Below are 13,089 nucleotides of genomic sequence, written 5' to 3' on the forward strand. Positions count from 1 at the left end.
GAGCTGGCTGATTGGAAGTTAATCTATATTGTGCGGGTCTTAAACATTAATCTGTAATATGTTTGCCTAATTTTACCATGTTTCAATCAGGTGGTGCTGTCAATAAACTAATTAAGGAATACATTAAGTGAACACGAGAAGCAAATATAAATAAGCATACAATGTGAAGTCACTATAAACAAGCGATGATTTGTATTTCTCTGGTGGGTAAAGTACTAGCTTTTCGATTCGTTATAATTAGGATATGATTAGGTTTTCATACAACAGTGGGATATTCTTTCTTGGTTATGTGGTGGCCCTGATAAGGGCCGTTTGAGATATAGGCGACTGTGGACATCTACTTGGATGTAGTGTACTTGGTGACAGCTTTGGTGCCCTCGCTGACGGCGTGCTTTGCCAGTTCTCCGGGGAGAAGGAGGCGCACTGCGGTCTGCACTTCACGGCTGCTCTACTCTCTGGGCGTAGTTGCCTTTACGAAGGAAGCGATGAACTCGGCCGACGGGGAACTGCAGGCCGGCGCGTGATGATCGAGACTTGGCCTTGGTGCGAGCCTTGCCAGATTTTCCTCGTCCAGACATGATTGGAGACGGAGAGACAAATGTGTTGACGTGATCTGAATGCTGATTCAACTGAGAGTGTGATCCCCGCCGATTGTTTCCGCACCCATTTATACCCCGCTCGGGGATCCAGCGGGTCAAGATCCTTTTGTTGACCGGTCGACCAATCAGCGTAGCCGGTGGCAGAAGTGGGCAGCTGCTACTGCTGCCAGTGCGGACACAAGCGCTGTTTGCTGCCCTCTTGCTGGCTAACTCGGCACAGTGTCTAGTAGTTCAATGCAGCTAGTTGTATCGCGGCGGCTGTCCATATATTATATTTCACAATAAAGCAATTGTGAATACACACTTTCAGTGTGTTGAATCAGCATTCAGATCACGTCAACACATTGGTAAAAAGGCTCCGAATTAACGTCACAATCTTTCTTTTTTTTTTCCTTTTCTTGACCATATAGTTTTACTTTTTCTTACCCCTTCCCTTCACTCCTTCTGTCTCCCTATCTATCCCTCTCCCCTCTCTCTCTCTCTCTCTCTCTCTCTCCCTCTCTATCAAGCACCTTACAGACCCCTTCTCGTCTCAATTACATATGAATTGATTTGCTAGGTACATAATCACCGTAGACTGCGTTTCATTTGAAGGGGGGGGGGCAGATATCCCTACTTTACGTGCATTTCATTTATCTTTGTGGTTTTCTTGTTCTCATTTTTCATTTCCGTTCAACTACGTGTGCACTTTTAAATACATAAATATCTAACATCATCCAAGGCTCTACTTTTTAAAACTAAGAATAACAAACAGAATATTGTCCTGTATGAACCATGATATTCTTTCTTGATAATGTGGTGGCTCTGAAAAGAGCCGTTGTGTTGTGTGGTGCGACCACGGAGGACAGGCCTCTCTCTACGCCCTCTCTCCCCGGATGCGACGGGCCAGCTGAATGTCCTTGGGCATGATGGTAACCCGCTTGGCGTGGATGGCGCACAGGTTGGTGTCTTCGAACAGACCGACGAGATAAGCCTCGCTCGCTTCTTGGAGGGCCATGACAGCAGAACTTTGGAAGCGCAGCTCGGTCTTGAAATCCTGAGCAATCTCACGAACAAGTCGCTGGAAGGGGAGTTTGCGGATGAGAAGTTCGGTGCTCTTCTGGTAGCGGCGAATCTCACGAAGTGCGACTGTGCCGGGCCTATAGCGATGAGGTTTCTTCACTCCTCCGGTGGCGGGGGCACTCTTGCGAGCAGCCTTCGTAGCCAGTTGCTTGCGAGGAGCCTTGCCTCCAGTCGACTTGCGAGCCGTCTGCTTGGTGCGAGCCATGTTTTCTTCAGGTAACGAGTGGGGAGTTTTTTCGATGCGGAGTTGGGAAGAGAATGAAACCGCCGGACATCCAGCTCCCATTTTATATCGCGGACGATGGATCCCTAGACCCGGGACGGATCCAATCCGTGGCCTGTGATTGGTCAAGCAGTGATTTCCTTTGTCCGATCTGGGCGCACCAGCCCCGCAGCGGCGGCCCCCACCCGTCCCGTCCGCTATGGTTGGTCACGCCGCTCAACCTGTTCACGCCTTCCCGTAGATGGCGCCGTTGAGATACCAGCTCGCGAATTCAATGATTATTGCGGCGTATAATATACTGAAAACATCATTCCGAACGATTTTTTTCTGTATGCAGGCTGCTGTAACAGTGATATTATTACTATACGTGCATGATGGTATTTGGAATAGATTCATAGAGCAACAGCTCGTTAAGAAGACGATTATATAAAGCGGTGTGGTAATTTAATACACTCTTTTACCCGAAAGGGAAGAGCTGGCTGATTGGAAGTTAATCTATATTGTGCGGGTCTTAAACATTAATCTGTAATATGTTTGCCTAATTTTACCATGTTTCAATCAGGTGGTGCTGTCAATAAACTAATTAAGGAATACATTAAGTGAACACGAGAAGCAAATATAAATAAGCATACAATGTGAAGTCACTATAAACAAGCGATGATTTGTATTTCTCTGGTGGGTAAAGTACTAGCTTTTCGATTCGTTATAATTAGGATATGATTAGGTTTTCATACAACAGTGGGATATTCTTTCTTGGTTATGTGGTGGCCCTGATAAGGGCCGTTTGAGATATAGGCGACTGTGGACATCTACTTGGATGTAGTGTACTTGGTGACAGCTTTGGTGCCCTCGCTGACGGCGTGCTTTGCCAGTTCTCCGGGGAGAAGGAGGCGCACTGCGGTCTGCACTTCACGGCTGCTGATGGTCGACTTCTTGTTGTACTGACCGAGACGTGCAGCTTCGGCGGCGATGCGTTCGAAAATGTCGTTGACGAAGCAGTTCATGATGGACATGGCGCGACTCGAAATTCCAGTATCTGGGTGGACTTGCTTTAGAACCTTGTAGATGTAGATGCCGTAGCTCTCCTTCCTCTTCCTACGCCTCTTCTTGTCGGCATTGGGCCGGGGAGCCTTGGCAGCTTTCTTGGAACCCTTCTTGGCAACTTGTCCGGATGGAGGAGCCATTGTGAGCGTTGACTAGAGACTAGGCGGATGCGAATTCGATGCAGCTTTGAAAGAGAAATGTTATGGTCAGCTGCCCCCTTTCCTCTTTTATACGCGTTCGGAGGATCCGCTCGCACAGTTCATGCAAATTAGATGAGGATTAGCAGAAGCATCGATTCAGGCGGGCGTGACGGCCCCGCCTGCCGGCCGGCCGGCCGCGGTGGTGGAATAACGGTTTCTGCCACCAGATGGCAGTAGACAGATTTTTGTCCAATTTTACCTTAATTTGTTCGCGAATTGCGTGTAAAAATGAAAAACGTGAATAATATTCTCTGCAAATATTAAATCACCATTTACTTTTCTTTTCTTTTCTCTTTGTAATCAAACTAGATCTAGAAAATCTCCTGTAACTATATATATTCTGTTTCGTATCTCGCAAAAAAGCTGCTAACTTCCCTTATTCCTTTTGATTGCGTGTTAAGCTTACACATGTTATCTACCTTCGTCGCCGCTTGCTGACACGCTGAAGCTGAAATCTATTTGTAAATATTCATTTTGCGTTAGAAAAAAAAAAACATACCTTCTTGCATTCATATTTTGCTGATACTCTTCTTTTTTTACCTACTTGATTGATTGATTGATTGATTGATTGATTGACTGCTTGTTTCCCACTGCACAATACCAAAAGCCAATGTCAGACAGCAAGATATTGTCCAGACTTACCCACATTTTGTATTGAGGGTATTGAATCTGCGTAAAATTGGCTATATGCCAAATAGGGTATAGAATCTATCCTCTTTAGTGAGTTTAACTCAATATCAGGTGAAGCCAAACAATCTACTTGATTCATAATACAATGTAGTCAATAATTAGCAGGGTTTGTTTTGGTTTTTTTTTTTTGTGTGTGTGTTTTTTTTTTTTTTGGTGGGTGTGTGTGTGTGTGCGTGTGTGTGTGTGTGTCTTTTTTATCTTCTGTTTTTTTTTTTTTTTTTCTGAATGATACTGTCTTGGTAGTATCTCCAAATTCCAGTCCATGTCCAGGCGTGGGGCGGCATGTGCATTGTGAGCTTCACAACTCTGAAATATCTGTGAGCAGAGGCAACAACTTCACCAAAGAAATGTGTAATGTTGTTGCTTTATACAACCCGCCCACTATGGGAGCAACAACTTTACCAAAAAGGCAACAACTTTACCAAAAAGGCAACAACTTTACACATAAAGCAACAACTTTACAATTGTATGACAACAACTTTACAATTGTATGACAACAACTTTACTTATGAAAATAACGTCTCTCTTTTTCTTTCTCTCTCTCTCACTCTCTCTATTTGCAACTGGGGGCTGTGATCAGCGAATGGATGCCATAATTATTCTATTACCTTCAATTACAACCGGTAAACTCTGTAAAGCGTATAATGAGGGCGTTTTAAGAGCATTGCCACGAAACAGAAATCTGAACTTAAAAGATGTACGAACAGTGTGGTTATATAGATAGATAGATAGATTGCGCATTGATTCAAACGTGCTACTTATGATGACGTTCCGTAATAAAGAAAAGGAAAGAGATGTGGAAACTTGTTTCATTAAGTGTATTCTTTCTTGATAATGTGGTGGCTCTGAAAAGAGCCGTTGTTTTGTGGTGCAGGAGGCCGTTAAATTCTAGCCGCCAAATCCGTAGAGTGTGCGTCCCTGCCTCTTCAATGCGTAGACGACGTCCATGGCAGTAACCGTCTTGCGTTTGGCATGCTCGCAGTATGTCACTGCATCGCGGATCACGTTCTCAAGGAAGACTTTCAGGACTCCGCGGGTTTCTTCGTAGATGAGGCCCGAGATTCGCTTCACGCCGCCCCTTCTTGCCAGACGACGGATGGCTGGCTTGGTGATGCCCTGGATGTTATCTCGAAGAACTTTGCGGTGCCGCTTTGCTCCTCCCTTTCCTAGTCCTTTGCCTCCTTTACCGCGTCCAGACATGATGGCGTGAGTTGATTGTGGTTTAGCTGATGAGAGATCCAAAAGCCGAATGATGACGCTCCCAATGACCGAACAGGGTTAAGTAACCGCTTTGCGGACATGGAGGGCGACGCCCCATTCTCCTACTGTCCGCCGCGGCCAGCCCACGATCCGCCTGCACGAGATCCGGCTGGATCGAGTGCGCCACCTCACGGCCGTTCGTTACGTTGACCAGACCAGCACCGCGAGTCGGACGGGCACTGTGTCACATCACATACATTACTCTGTCGCACATTACCTAAAGAAATGAACAAATAAAATACACATATGATAATATTGACAGCATGAAGCTACATAGATATGGAGTGGCAGATATATACATATACATATACATATGTACACACACTCACACTCACATAATTTCGAGCTTGAAACGATTTTTCAGAGTAAAACTTCTCTCCCAAACGAAAACCATCACCCTCCCCCCCCCGCTCGCATTCTGTTTAGCCTATTTTCGCTAGCTCTCACACAATTGTTTGCTCTTGAGTAACACATAAAACTCCTCAACTGTGCCTTCATCTACCATTTCTCTCCTTTTCAACATAAATTCACCAATATAGAATGATTTCTCTTTTTGTAAACTATTCCTTTCTATTTCCCCGTTTCGTGTATTTCCTTCTTTTTTTTTTCCTTTCTTTTCTCAGTGCATCATTCCATCGACTAGTTGATACTGCAACAATTATTCTTTCTTGGGTTTGTGGTGGCTCTTAAAAGAGCCGTTTGATTTTTGGTGTGAGGTGCAAATAAACTTATTTGGCACCCTTCTTGGCAGCAGGCTTCTTTGGTTTTGCCGCCTTGGATTTGGTCGTCGTCTTCTTCGCCACTTTCTTGGGGGTTGCCTTCTTGGATGGCTTCTTTGCTGCGGTCTTCTTCTTGGGCGTCTTCGTTTTCTCCGACTTGGTTGCTGTCTTCTTCGCCGGCTTCTTCTTTGTCGCCTTCTTCTTCTTCTCCTTCTTTTCTGCTGCAGCTTTGGCCTTCTTGGCGACCGCCTTCTCTTTCTTTGCGGCTGCCTTTGCCTTTGCCTTCTCGCGGTCAGCCTTGACCTTTGCCTTCTGCTTCTCTTTTCGTGCCTTCTCCGCCGCCTCTGCCTTTGCTGCCTTGACGTTCAGCTTGAAAGAGCCAGATGCCCCGACACCTTTCGTCTGAACCAGTGTCTCGTTGGCAACCCCTTTCCGCAGAGCTCGCTTGATGAAGATGGTCTGTCGGTCCATATCGCCTACTTTGTAGTTGGCTGCGATGTACTTCTTAATGGCCTGAAGCGATGATCCATTCCGCTCCTTCAGTGCGCCGATAGCAGCATTGACCATCACCTGGGTCGGTGGATGCTCGGGCGCTTTCTTCTTGGTCGTCTTCTTTGCTGCTTCCGAAGCCGCCATCACGATAACAATCGATGCGATACGTAGTGAGTCAGAGAGTAGTGGAACAAAACTAATGACTAGCAACCTTCGCACTGTCGTTTTATCAGCTCATTGCGTACCTCGAAGGAATCACCGGACATCTCGGGCATGGCGTCGTGCAGACGCTCTGCCTAATGTGCTTCCACATCTGTTCTCTGTTTCATATTACTTGATTTACTTTTCTGCTCCATTTGTTTTATCCACGTGTTTCCCTAAGGCAGCTGTTTTATATTACAACATGCCGAAAACTGCAACAATTTTAGACAGCAAACGCACAAACACTAGAGCATTAATGCAATCAAACACACAAACTTCCTACATACATGTGGCTGTGCTGTTCTTATGTTGTCGATAAATTACTCTTTTATTTTAATACCTTCTTTTTAACTTCAGAACGGCCTCGCCTGACGATTTATCATCTGTGCATTTCATAAATTCATAAATTCTTCCGAAATTAACTTGGTACTTAACTCTTGCTTATTTTCATACTCTAGTCTGTGCTTATTCTTTACTCCATATTCTCTCCTCATCTAATGGTATGTATTGCCACCTTATATATTTAGTCTTTATTCTATTTTGTCTCCTTATATAATATCATGCATTGTCACCTTATATATTTATCATTATATTTCTTCCTTTTTTATCATTATATTTCTTCCTTTCTCTACATTTCCTATTTATGTGTGATTCAAGTAAGGATAATTAGAGAGAGAGAAAGGAAAAAAAAATAAAAAGAAAAGAAAAGAAAAAAAAAACAGATATAGCGGAAATCTCAACACAACACGAAATAGCATGATGAATTGAATGTATTCTTTCTGGAAAATGTGGTGGCCCTGATAAGGGCCGTTTGGTTGAAAAGAGCCGCCGTGAAGTGTCTAACTGGACTTTGCAGTCTTCTTCGGCAGAAGCACAGCCTGGATGTTTGGCAGTACACCACCCTGAGCGATTGTCACGCCTCCCAGCAGCTTGTTCAGCTCTTCGTCGTTGCGAACGGCAAGTTGAAGATGTCGCGGGATGATCCTCGTCTTCTTGTTATCGCGTGCGGCGTTGCCGGCCAGCTCCAGAATCTCAGCGGTCAGGTACTCCAGAACAGCAGCTAGGTACACTGGTGCACCAGCGCCTACTCTCTGGGCGTAGTTGCCTTTACGAAGGAAGCGATGAACTCGGCCGACGGGGAACTGCAGGCCGGCGCGTGATGATCGAGACTTGGCCTTGGTGCGAGCCTTGCCAGATTTTCCTCGTCCAGACATGATTGGAGACGGAGAGACAAATGTGTTGACGTGATCTGAATGCTGATTCAACTGAGAGTGTGATCCCCGCCGATTGTTTCCGCACCCATTTATACCCCGCTCGGGGATCCAGCGGGTCAAGATCCTTTTGTTGACCGGTCGACCAATCAGCGTAGCCGGTGGCAGAAGTGGGCAGCTGCTACTGCTGCCAGTGCGGACACAAGCGCTGTTTGCTGCCCTCTTGCTGGCTAACTCGGCACAGTGTCTAGTAGTTCAATGCAGCTAGTTGTATCGCGGCGGCTGTCCATATATTATATTTCACAATAAAGCAATTGTGAATACACACTTTCAGTTGAATCAGCATTCAGATCACGTCAACACATTGGTAAAAAGACTCCGAATTAACGTCACAATCTTTCATTTTTTTTCCTTTTCTTGACCATATAGTTTTACTTTTTCTTACCCCCCTCCCTTCACTCCTTCTGTCTCCCTATCTATCCCTCTCCCCTCTCTCTCTCTCTCTCTCTCTCTCTCTCTCTATCAAGCACCTTACAGACCCCTTCTCGTCTCAATTACATATGAATTGATTTGCTAGGTACATAATCACCGTAGACTGCGTTTCATTTGAAAGGGGGGGGGGGGGCAGATATCCCTACTTTATGTGCATTTCATTTATCTTTGTGGTTTTCTTGTTCTCATTTTTCATTTCCGTTCAACTACGTGTGCACTTTTAAATACATAAAGATCTAACATCATCCAAGGCTCTACTTTTTAAAACTAAGAATAACAAACAGAATATTGTCCTGTATGAACCATGATATTCTTTCTTGATAATGTGGTGGCTCTGAAAAGAGCCGTTGTGTTGTGTGGTGCGACCACGGAGGACAGGCCTCTTTCTACGCCCTCTCTCCCCGGATGCGACGGGCCAGCTGAATGTCCTTGGGCATGATGGTAACCCGCTTGGCGTGGATGGCGCACAGGTTGGTGTCTTCGAACAGACCGACGAGATAAGCCTCGCTCGCTTCTTGGAGGGCCATGACAGCAGAACTTTGGAAGCGCAGCTCGGTCTTGAAATCCTGAGCAATCTCACGAACAAGTCGCTGGAAGGGGAGTTTGCGGATGAGAAGTTCGGTGCTCTTCTGGTAGCGGCGAATCTCACGAAGTGCGACTGTGCCGGGCCTATAGCGATGAGGTTTCTTCACTCCTCCGGTGGCGGGGGCACTCTTGCGAGCAGCCTTCGTAGCCAGTTGCTTGCGAGGAGCCTTGCCTCCAGTCGACTTGCGAGCCGTCTGCTTGGTGCGAGCCATGTTTTCTTCAGGTAATGAGTGCGGAGTTTTTTCGATGCGGAGTTGGGAAGAGAATGAAACCGCCGGACATCCAGCTCCCATTTTATATCGCGGACGATGGATCCCTAGACCCGGGACGGATCCAATCCGTGGCCTGTGATTGGTCAAGCAGTGATTTCCTTTGTCCGATCTGGGCGCACCAGCCCCGCAGCGGCGGCCCCCACCCGTCCCGTCCGCTATGGTTGGTCACGCCGCTCAACCTGTTCACGCCTTCCCGTAGATGGCGCCGTTGAGATACCAGCTCGCGAATTCAATGATTATTGCGGCGTATAATATACTGAAAACATCATTCCGAACGATTTTTTTTTTTTCTGTATGCAGGCTGCTGTAACAGTGATATTATTACTATACGTGCATGATGGTATTTGGAATAGATTCATATAGCAACAGCTCGTTAAGAAGACGATTGTATAAAGCGGTGTGGTAATTTAATACACTCTTTTACCCGAAAGGGAAGAGCTGGCTGATTGGAAGTTATATATCTATATTGTGCGGGTCTTAAACATTAATCTGTAATATGTTTGCATATTTTTACCATGTTTCGATCAGGTGGTGCTGTCATTAAACTAACTAACGAATACATTAAGTGAACACGAGAAGCAAATATAAATAAGCATACAATGTGAAGTCACTGTAAACAAGCGATGATTTGTATTTCTCTGGTGGGTAAAGTACTAGCTTTTCGATTCGTTATAGTTAGGATATGATTAGGATTTCATACAACAGTGGGATATTCTTTCTTGGTTATGTGGTGGCCCTGATAAGGGCCGTTTGAGATATAGGCGACTGTGGACATCTACTTGGATGTAGTGTACTTGGTGACAGCTTTGGTGCCCTCGCTGACGGCGTGCTTTGCCAGTTCTCCGGGGAGAAGGAGGCGCACTGCGGTCTGCACTTCACGGCTGCTGATGGTCGACTTCTTGTTGTACTGACCGAGACGTGCAGCTTCGGCGGCGATGCGTTCGAAAATGTCGTTGACGAAGCTGTTCATGATGGACATGGCGCGACTCGAAATTCCAGTATCTGGGTGGACTTGCTTCAGAACCTTGTAGATGTAGATGCCGTAGCTCTCCTTCCTCTTCCTACGCCTCTTCTTGTCGGCATTGGGCCGGGGAGCCTTGGCAGCTTTCTTGGAACCCTTCTTGGCAACTTGTCCGGATGGAGGAGCCATTGTGAGCGTTGACTAGACTAGGCGGATGCGAATTCGATGCAGCTTTGAAAGAGAAATGTTATGGTCAGCTGCCCCCTTTCCTCTTTTATACGCGTTCGGAGGATCCGCTCGCACAGTTCATGCAAATTAGATGAGGATTAGCAGAAGCATCGATTCAGGCGGGCGTGACGGCCCCGCCTGCCGGCCGGCCGGCCGCGGTGGTGGAATAACGGTTTCTGCCACCAGATGGCAGTAGACAGATTTTTGTCCAATTTTACCCTAATTTGTTCTTGAATTGCGTGTAGAAATGAAAAACGTGAATAATATTCTCTGCAAATATTAAATCATCATTTACTTTTCTTTTCTTTTCTCTTTGTAATCAAACTAGATCTAGAAAATCTCCTGTAACTATATATATTCTGTTTCGTATCTCGCAAAAAAGCTGCTAACTTCCCTTATTCCTTTTGATTGCGTGTTAAGTTTACACATGTTATCTACCTTCGTCGCCGCTTGCTGACACGCTGAAGCTGAAATCTATTTGTAAATATTTATTTTGCGTTACAAAAAACAAACAAACATACCTTCTTGCATTCGTACTTTGCTGATACTCCTTTTTTTTTACCTACTTGATTGATTGATTGATTGATTGATTGATTGACTGCTTGTTTCCCACTGCACAATACCAAAAGCCAATGTCAGACAGCAAGATATTGTCCAGACTTATCCACATTTTGTATCGAGGCTATTGAATCTGCGTAAAATTGGCTATATGCCAAATAGTGTATAGAATCTATCCTCTTTAGTGAGTTTAACTCAATATCAGGTGAAGCCAAACATTCTACTTGATTCATAATACAATGTAGTCAATAATTAGCAGGGTTTGTTTGTTTTTGTTTTTGTTTTTGTTTTTGTTTTTTGTTTTTTGTGTGTGTGTGTCATTTTTATTTTATTTTTATTTATTTTTTTTTTTTTATTTTTTTTTTTTTTGCTGAATGATACTGTCTTGGTAGTATCTCCAAATTCCAGTCCATGTCCAGGCGTGGGGCGGCATGTGCATTGTGAGCTTCACAACTCTTAATGAAATATTTATGAGCAAAGGCAACAACTTCACCAAAGAAATGCGTAATGTTGTTGCTTTATACAACCCGCCCACTATGGGAGCAACAACTTTACCAAAAGGGCAACAACTTTACCAAAAAGGCAACAACTTTACACATAAAGCAACAACTTTACAATTGTATGACAACAACTTTACAATTGTATGACAACAACTTTACTTATGAAAATAACGTCTCTCTCTTTCTCTCTCTCTCCCACTCTCTCTATTTGCAACTGGGGGCTGTGATCAGCGAATGGATGCCATAATTATTCTATTACCTTCAATTACAACCGGTAAACTCTGTAAAGCGTATAATGAGGGCGTTTTAAGAGCATTGCCACGAAACAGAAATCTGAACTTAAAAGATGTACGAACAGTGTGGTTATACATAATATATATATGCCCATTGATTCAAACGTGCTACTTATGATGACGTTCCGTAATGTGGAAATTTGTTTCATTAAGTGTATTCTTTCTTGATAATGTGGTGGCTCTGAAAAGAGCCGTTGTTTTGTGGTGCAGGAGGCCGTTAAATTCTAGCCGCCAAATCCGTAGAGTGTGCGTCCCTGCCTCTTCAATGCGTAGACGACGTCCATGGCAGTAACCGTCTTGCGTTTGGCATGCTCGCAGTATGTCACTGCATCGCGGATCACGTTCTCAAGGAAGACTTTCAGGACTCCGCGGGTTTCTTCGTAGATGAGGCCCGAGATTCGCTTCACGCCGCCCCTTCTTGCCAGACGACGGATGGCTGGCTTGGTGATGCCCTGGATGTTATCTCGAAGAACTTTGCGGTGCCGCTTTGCTCCTCCCTTTCCTAGTCCTTTGCCTCCTTTACCGCGTCCAGACATGATGGCGTGAGTTGATTTTGGTTTAGCTGATGAGAGATCCAAAAGCCGAATGATGACGCTCCCAATGACCGAACAGGGTTAAGTAACCGCTTTGCGGACATGGAGGGCGACGCCCCATTCTCCTACTGTCCGCCGCGGCCAGCCCACGATCCGCCTGCACGAGATCCGGCTGGATCGAGTGCGCCACCTCACGGCCGTTCGTTACGTTGACCAGACCAGCACCGCGAGTCGGACGGGCACTGTGTCACATCACATACATTACTCTGTCGCACATTACCTAAAGAAATGAACAAATAAAATACACATATGATAATATTGACAGCATAAAGCTACATAGATATGGAGTGGCAGATATATACATATACATATACATATATACACACACTCACACTCACATAATTTCGAGCTTGAAACGATTTTTCAGAGTAAAACTTCTCTCCCAAACGAAAACCATCACCCTCCCCCCGCTCGCATTCTGTTTAGCCTATTTTCGCTAGCTCTCACACAATTGTTTGCTCTTGAGTAACACATAAAACTCCTCAATTGTGCCTTCATCTACCATTTCTCTCCTTTTCAACATAAATTCACCAATATAGAATGATTTCTGTTTTTTTGTAAACTATTCCTTTCTATTTCCCCGTTTCGTATATTTCCTTCTTCTTTTTTTTTCTTTCTTTTCTCAGTGCATCTTTCCATCGACTAGTTGATACTGCAACAATTATTCTTTCTTGGGTTTGTGGTGGCTCTTAAAAGAGCCGTTTGATTTTTGGTGTGAGGTGCAAATAAACTTATTTGGCACCCTTCTTGGCAGCAGGCTTCTTTGGTTTTGCCGCCTTGGATTTGGTCGTCGTCTTCTTCGCCACTTTCTTGGGGGTTGCCTTCTTGGATGGCTTCTTTGCTGCGGTCTTCTTCTTGGGCGTCTTCGTTTTCTCCGACTTGGTTGCTGTCTTCTTCGCCGGCTTC

General features: G+C 45.0%; 6 protein-coding genes across 6 annotated transcripts; all 6 read right to left on the reverse strand.

Annotated features, from left to right (window-relative positions):
- Window positions 1-1,455: 1,455 nt before the first annotated feature.
- On the reverse strand, window positions 1,456-1,866 carry LOC140246603 (histone H3, embryonic). The gene has a single exon (XM_072325944.1). The coding sequence runs from the start codon at window positions 1,864-1,866 to the stop codon at window positions 1,456-1,458; it is 411 nt and encodes a 136-aa protein (XP_072182045.1).
- Window positions 1,867-2,693: 827 nt separating this feature from the next.
- LOC140246604 (histone H2B.1, embryonic-like) lies at window positions 2,694-3,068 on the reverse strand. The gene is made up of 2 exons (XM_072325945.1): window positions 2,984-3,068; window positions 2,694-2,920 (listed from the first exon to the last, which is right to left on the reverse strand). The coding sequence occupies exons 1-2, from the start codon at window positions 3,066-3,068 to the stop codon at window positions 2,694-2,696; spliced, it is 312 nt and encodes a 103-aa protein (XP_072182046.1).
- Window positions 3,069-7,329: 4,261 nt separating this feature from the next.
- LOC140246605 (histone H2A, embryonic) lies at window positions 7,330-7,704 on the reverse strand. The gene has a single exon (XM_072325946.1). It carries the CDS (start codon window positions 7,702-7,704, stop codon window positions 7,330-7,332), a length of 375 nt encoding a protein of 124 aa, XP_072182047.1.
- An 875-nt stretch (window positions 7,705-8,579) lies between these two features.
- Window positions 8,580-8,990, reverse strand: LOC140246607 (histone H3, embryonic). The gene has a single exon (XM_072325947.1). The coding sequence runs from the start codon at window positions 8,988-8,990 to the stop codon at window positions 8,580-8,582; it is 411 nt and encodes a 136-aa protein (XP_072182048.1).
- Window positions 8,991-9,825: 835 nt separating this feature from the next.
- Window positions 9,826-10,200, reverse strand: LOC140246608 (histone H2B.1, embryonic-like). The gene is made up of 2 exons (XM_072325948.1): window positions 10,116-10,200; window positions 9,826-10,052 (listed from the first exon to the last, which is right to left on the reverse strand). Exons 1-2 carry the CDS (start codon window positions 10,198-10,200, stop codon window positions 9,826-9,828), a joined length of 312 nt encoding a protein of 103 aa, XP_072182049.1.
- Window positions 10,201-11,814: 1,614 nt separating this feature from the next.
- On the reverse strand, window positions 11,815-12,126 carry LOC140246609 (histone H4). Its single transcript, XM_072325949.1, has one exon. The coding sequence runs from the start codon at window positions 12,124-12,126 to the stop codon at window positions 11,815-11,817; it is 312 nt and encodes a 103-aa protein (XP_072182050.1).
- Window positions 12,127-13,089: the final 963 nt, after the last annotated feature.

The sequence above is a fragment of the Diadema setosum genome, chromosome 3 (assembly GCF_964275005.1).
Source record: "Diadema setosum chromosome 3, eeDiaSeto1, whole genome shotgun sequence".
Classification (NCBI taxonomy): Eukaryota; Metazoa; Echinodermata; class Echinoidea; order Diadematoida; family Diadematidae; genus Diadema; species Diadema setosum.

What these genes read in the sequence shown, in the direction of transcription:
- LOC140246603 (XM_072325944.1), bottom strand. Translation starts at nt 1,866, where the DNA reads ATGGCTCGCACCAAGCAGACGGCTCGCAAGTCGACTGGAGGCAAGGCT.
- LOC140246604 (XM_072325945.1), bottom strand. Translation starts at nt 3,068, where the DNA reads ATGGCTCCTCCATCCGGACAAGTTGCCAAGAAGGGTTCCAAGAAAGCT. An exon ending in CAATGCCGACAAGAAGAGGC is followed by an intron (nt 2,921 to 2,983) that starts GTAGGAAGAGGA and finishes AAGTCCACCCAG; the next exon opens with ATACTGGAATTTCGAGTCGC.
- LOC140246605 (XM_072325946.1), bottom strand. Translation starts at nt 7,704, where the DNA reads ATGTCTGGACGAGGAAAATCTGGCAAGGCTCGCACCAAGGCCAAGTCT.
- LOC140246607 (XM_072325947.1), bottom strand. Translation starts at nt 8,990, where the DNA reads ATGGCTCGCACCAAGCAGACGGCTCGCAAGTCGACTGGAGGCAAGGCT.
- LOC140246608 (XM_072325948.1), bottom strand. Translation starts at nt 10,200, where the DNA reads ATGGCTCCTCCATCCGGACAAGTTGCCAAGAAGGGTTCCAAGAAAGCT. An exon ending in CAATGCCGACAAGAAGAGGC is followed by an intron (nt 10,053 to 10,115) that starts GTAGGAAGAGGA and finishes AAGTCCACCCAG; the next exon opens with ATACTGGAATTTCGAGTCGC.
- LOC140246609 (XM_072325949.1), bottom strand. Translation starts at nt 12,126, where the DNA reads ATGTCTGGACGCGGTAAAGGAGGCAAAGGACTAGGAAAGGGAGGAGCA.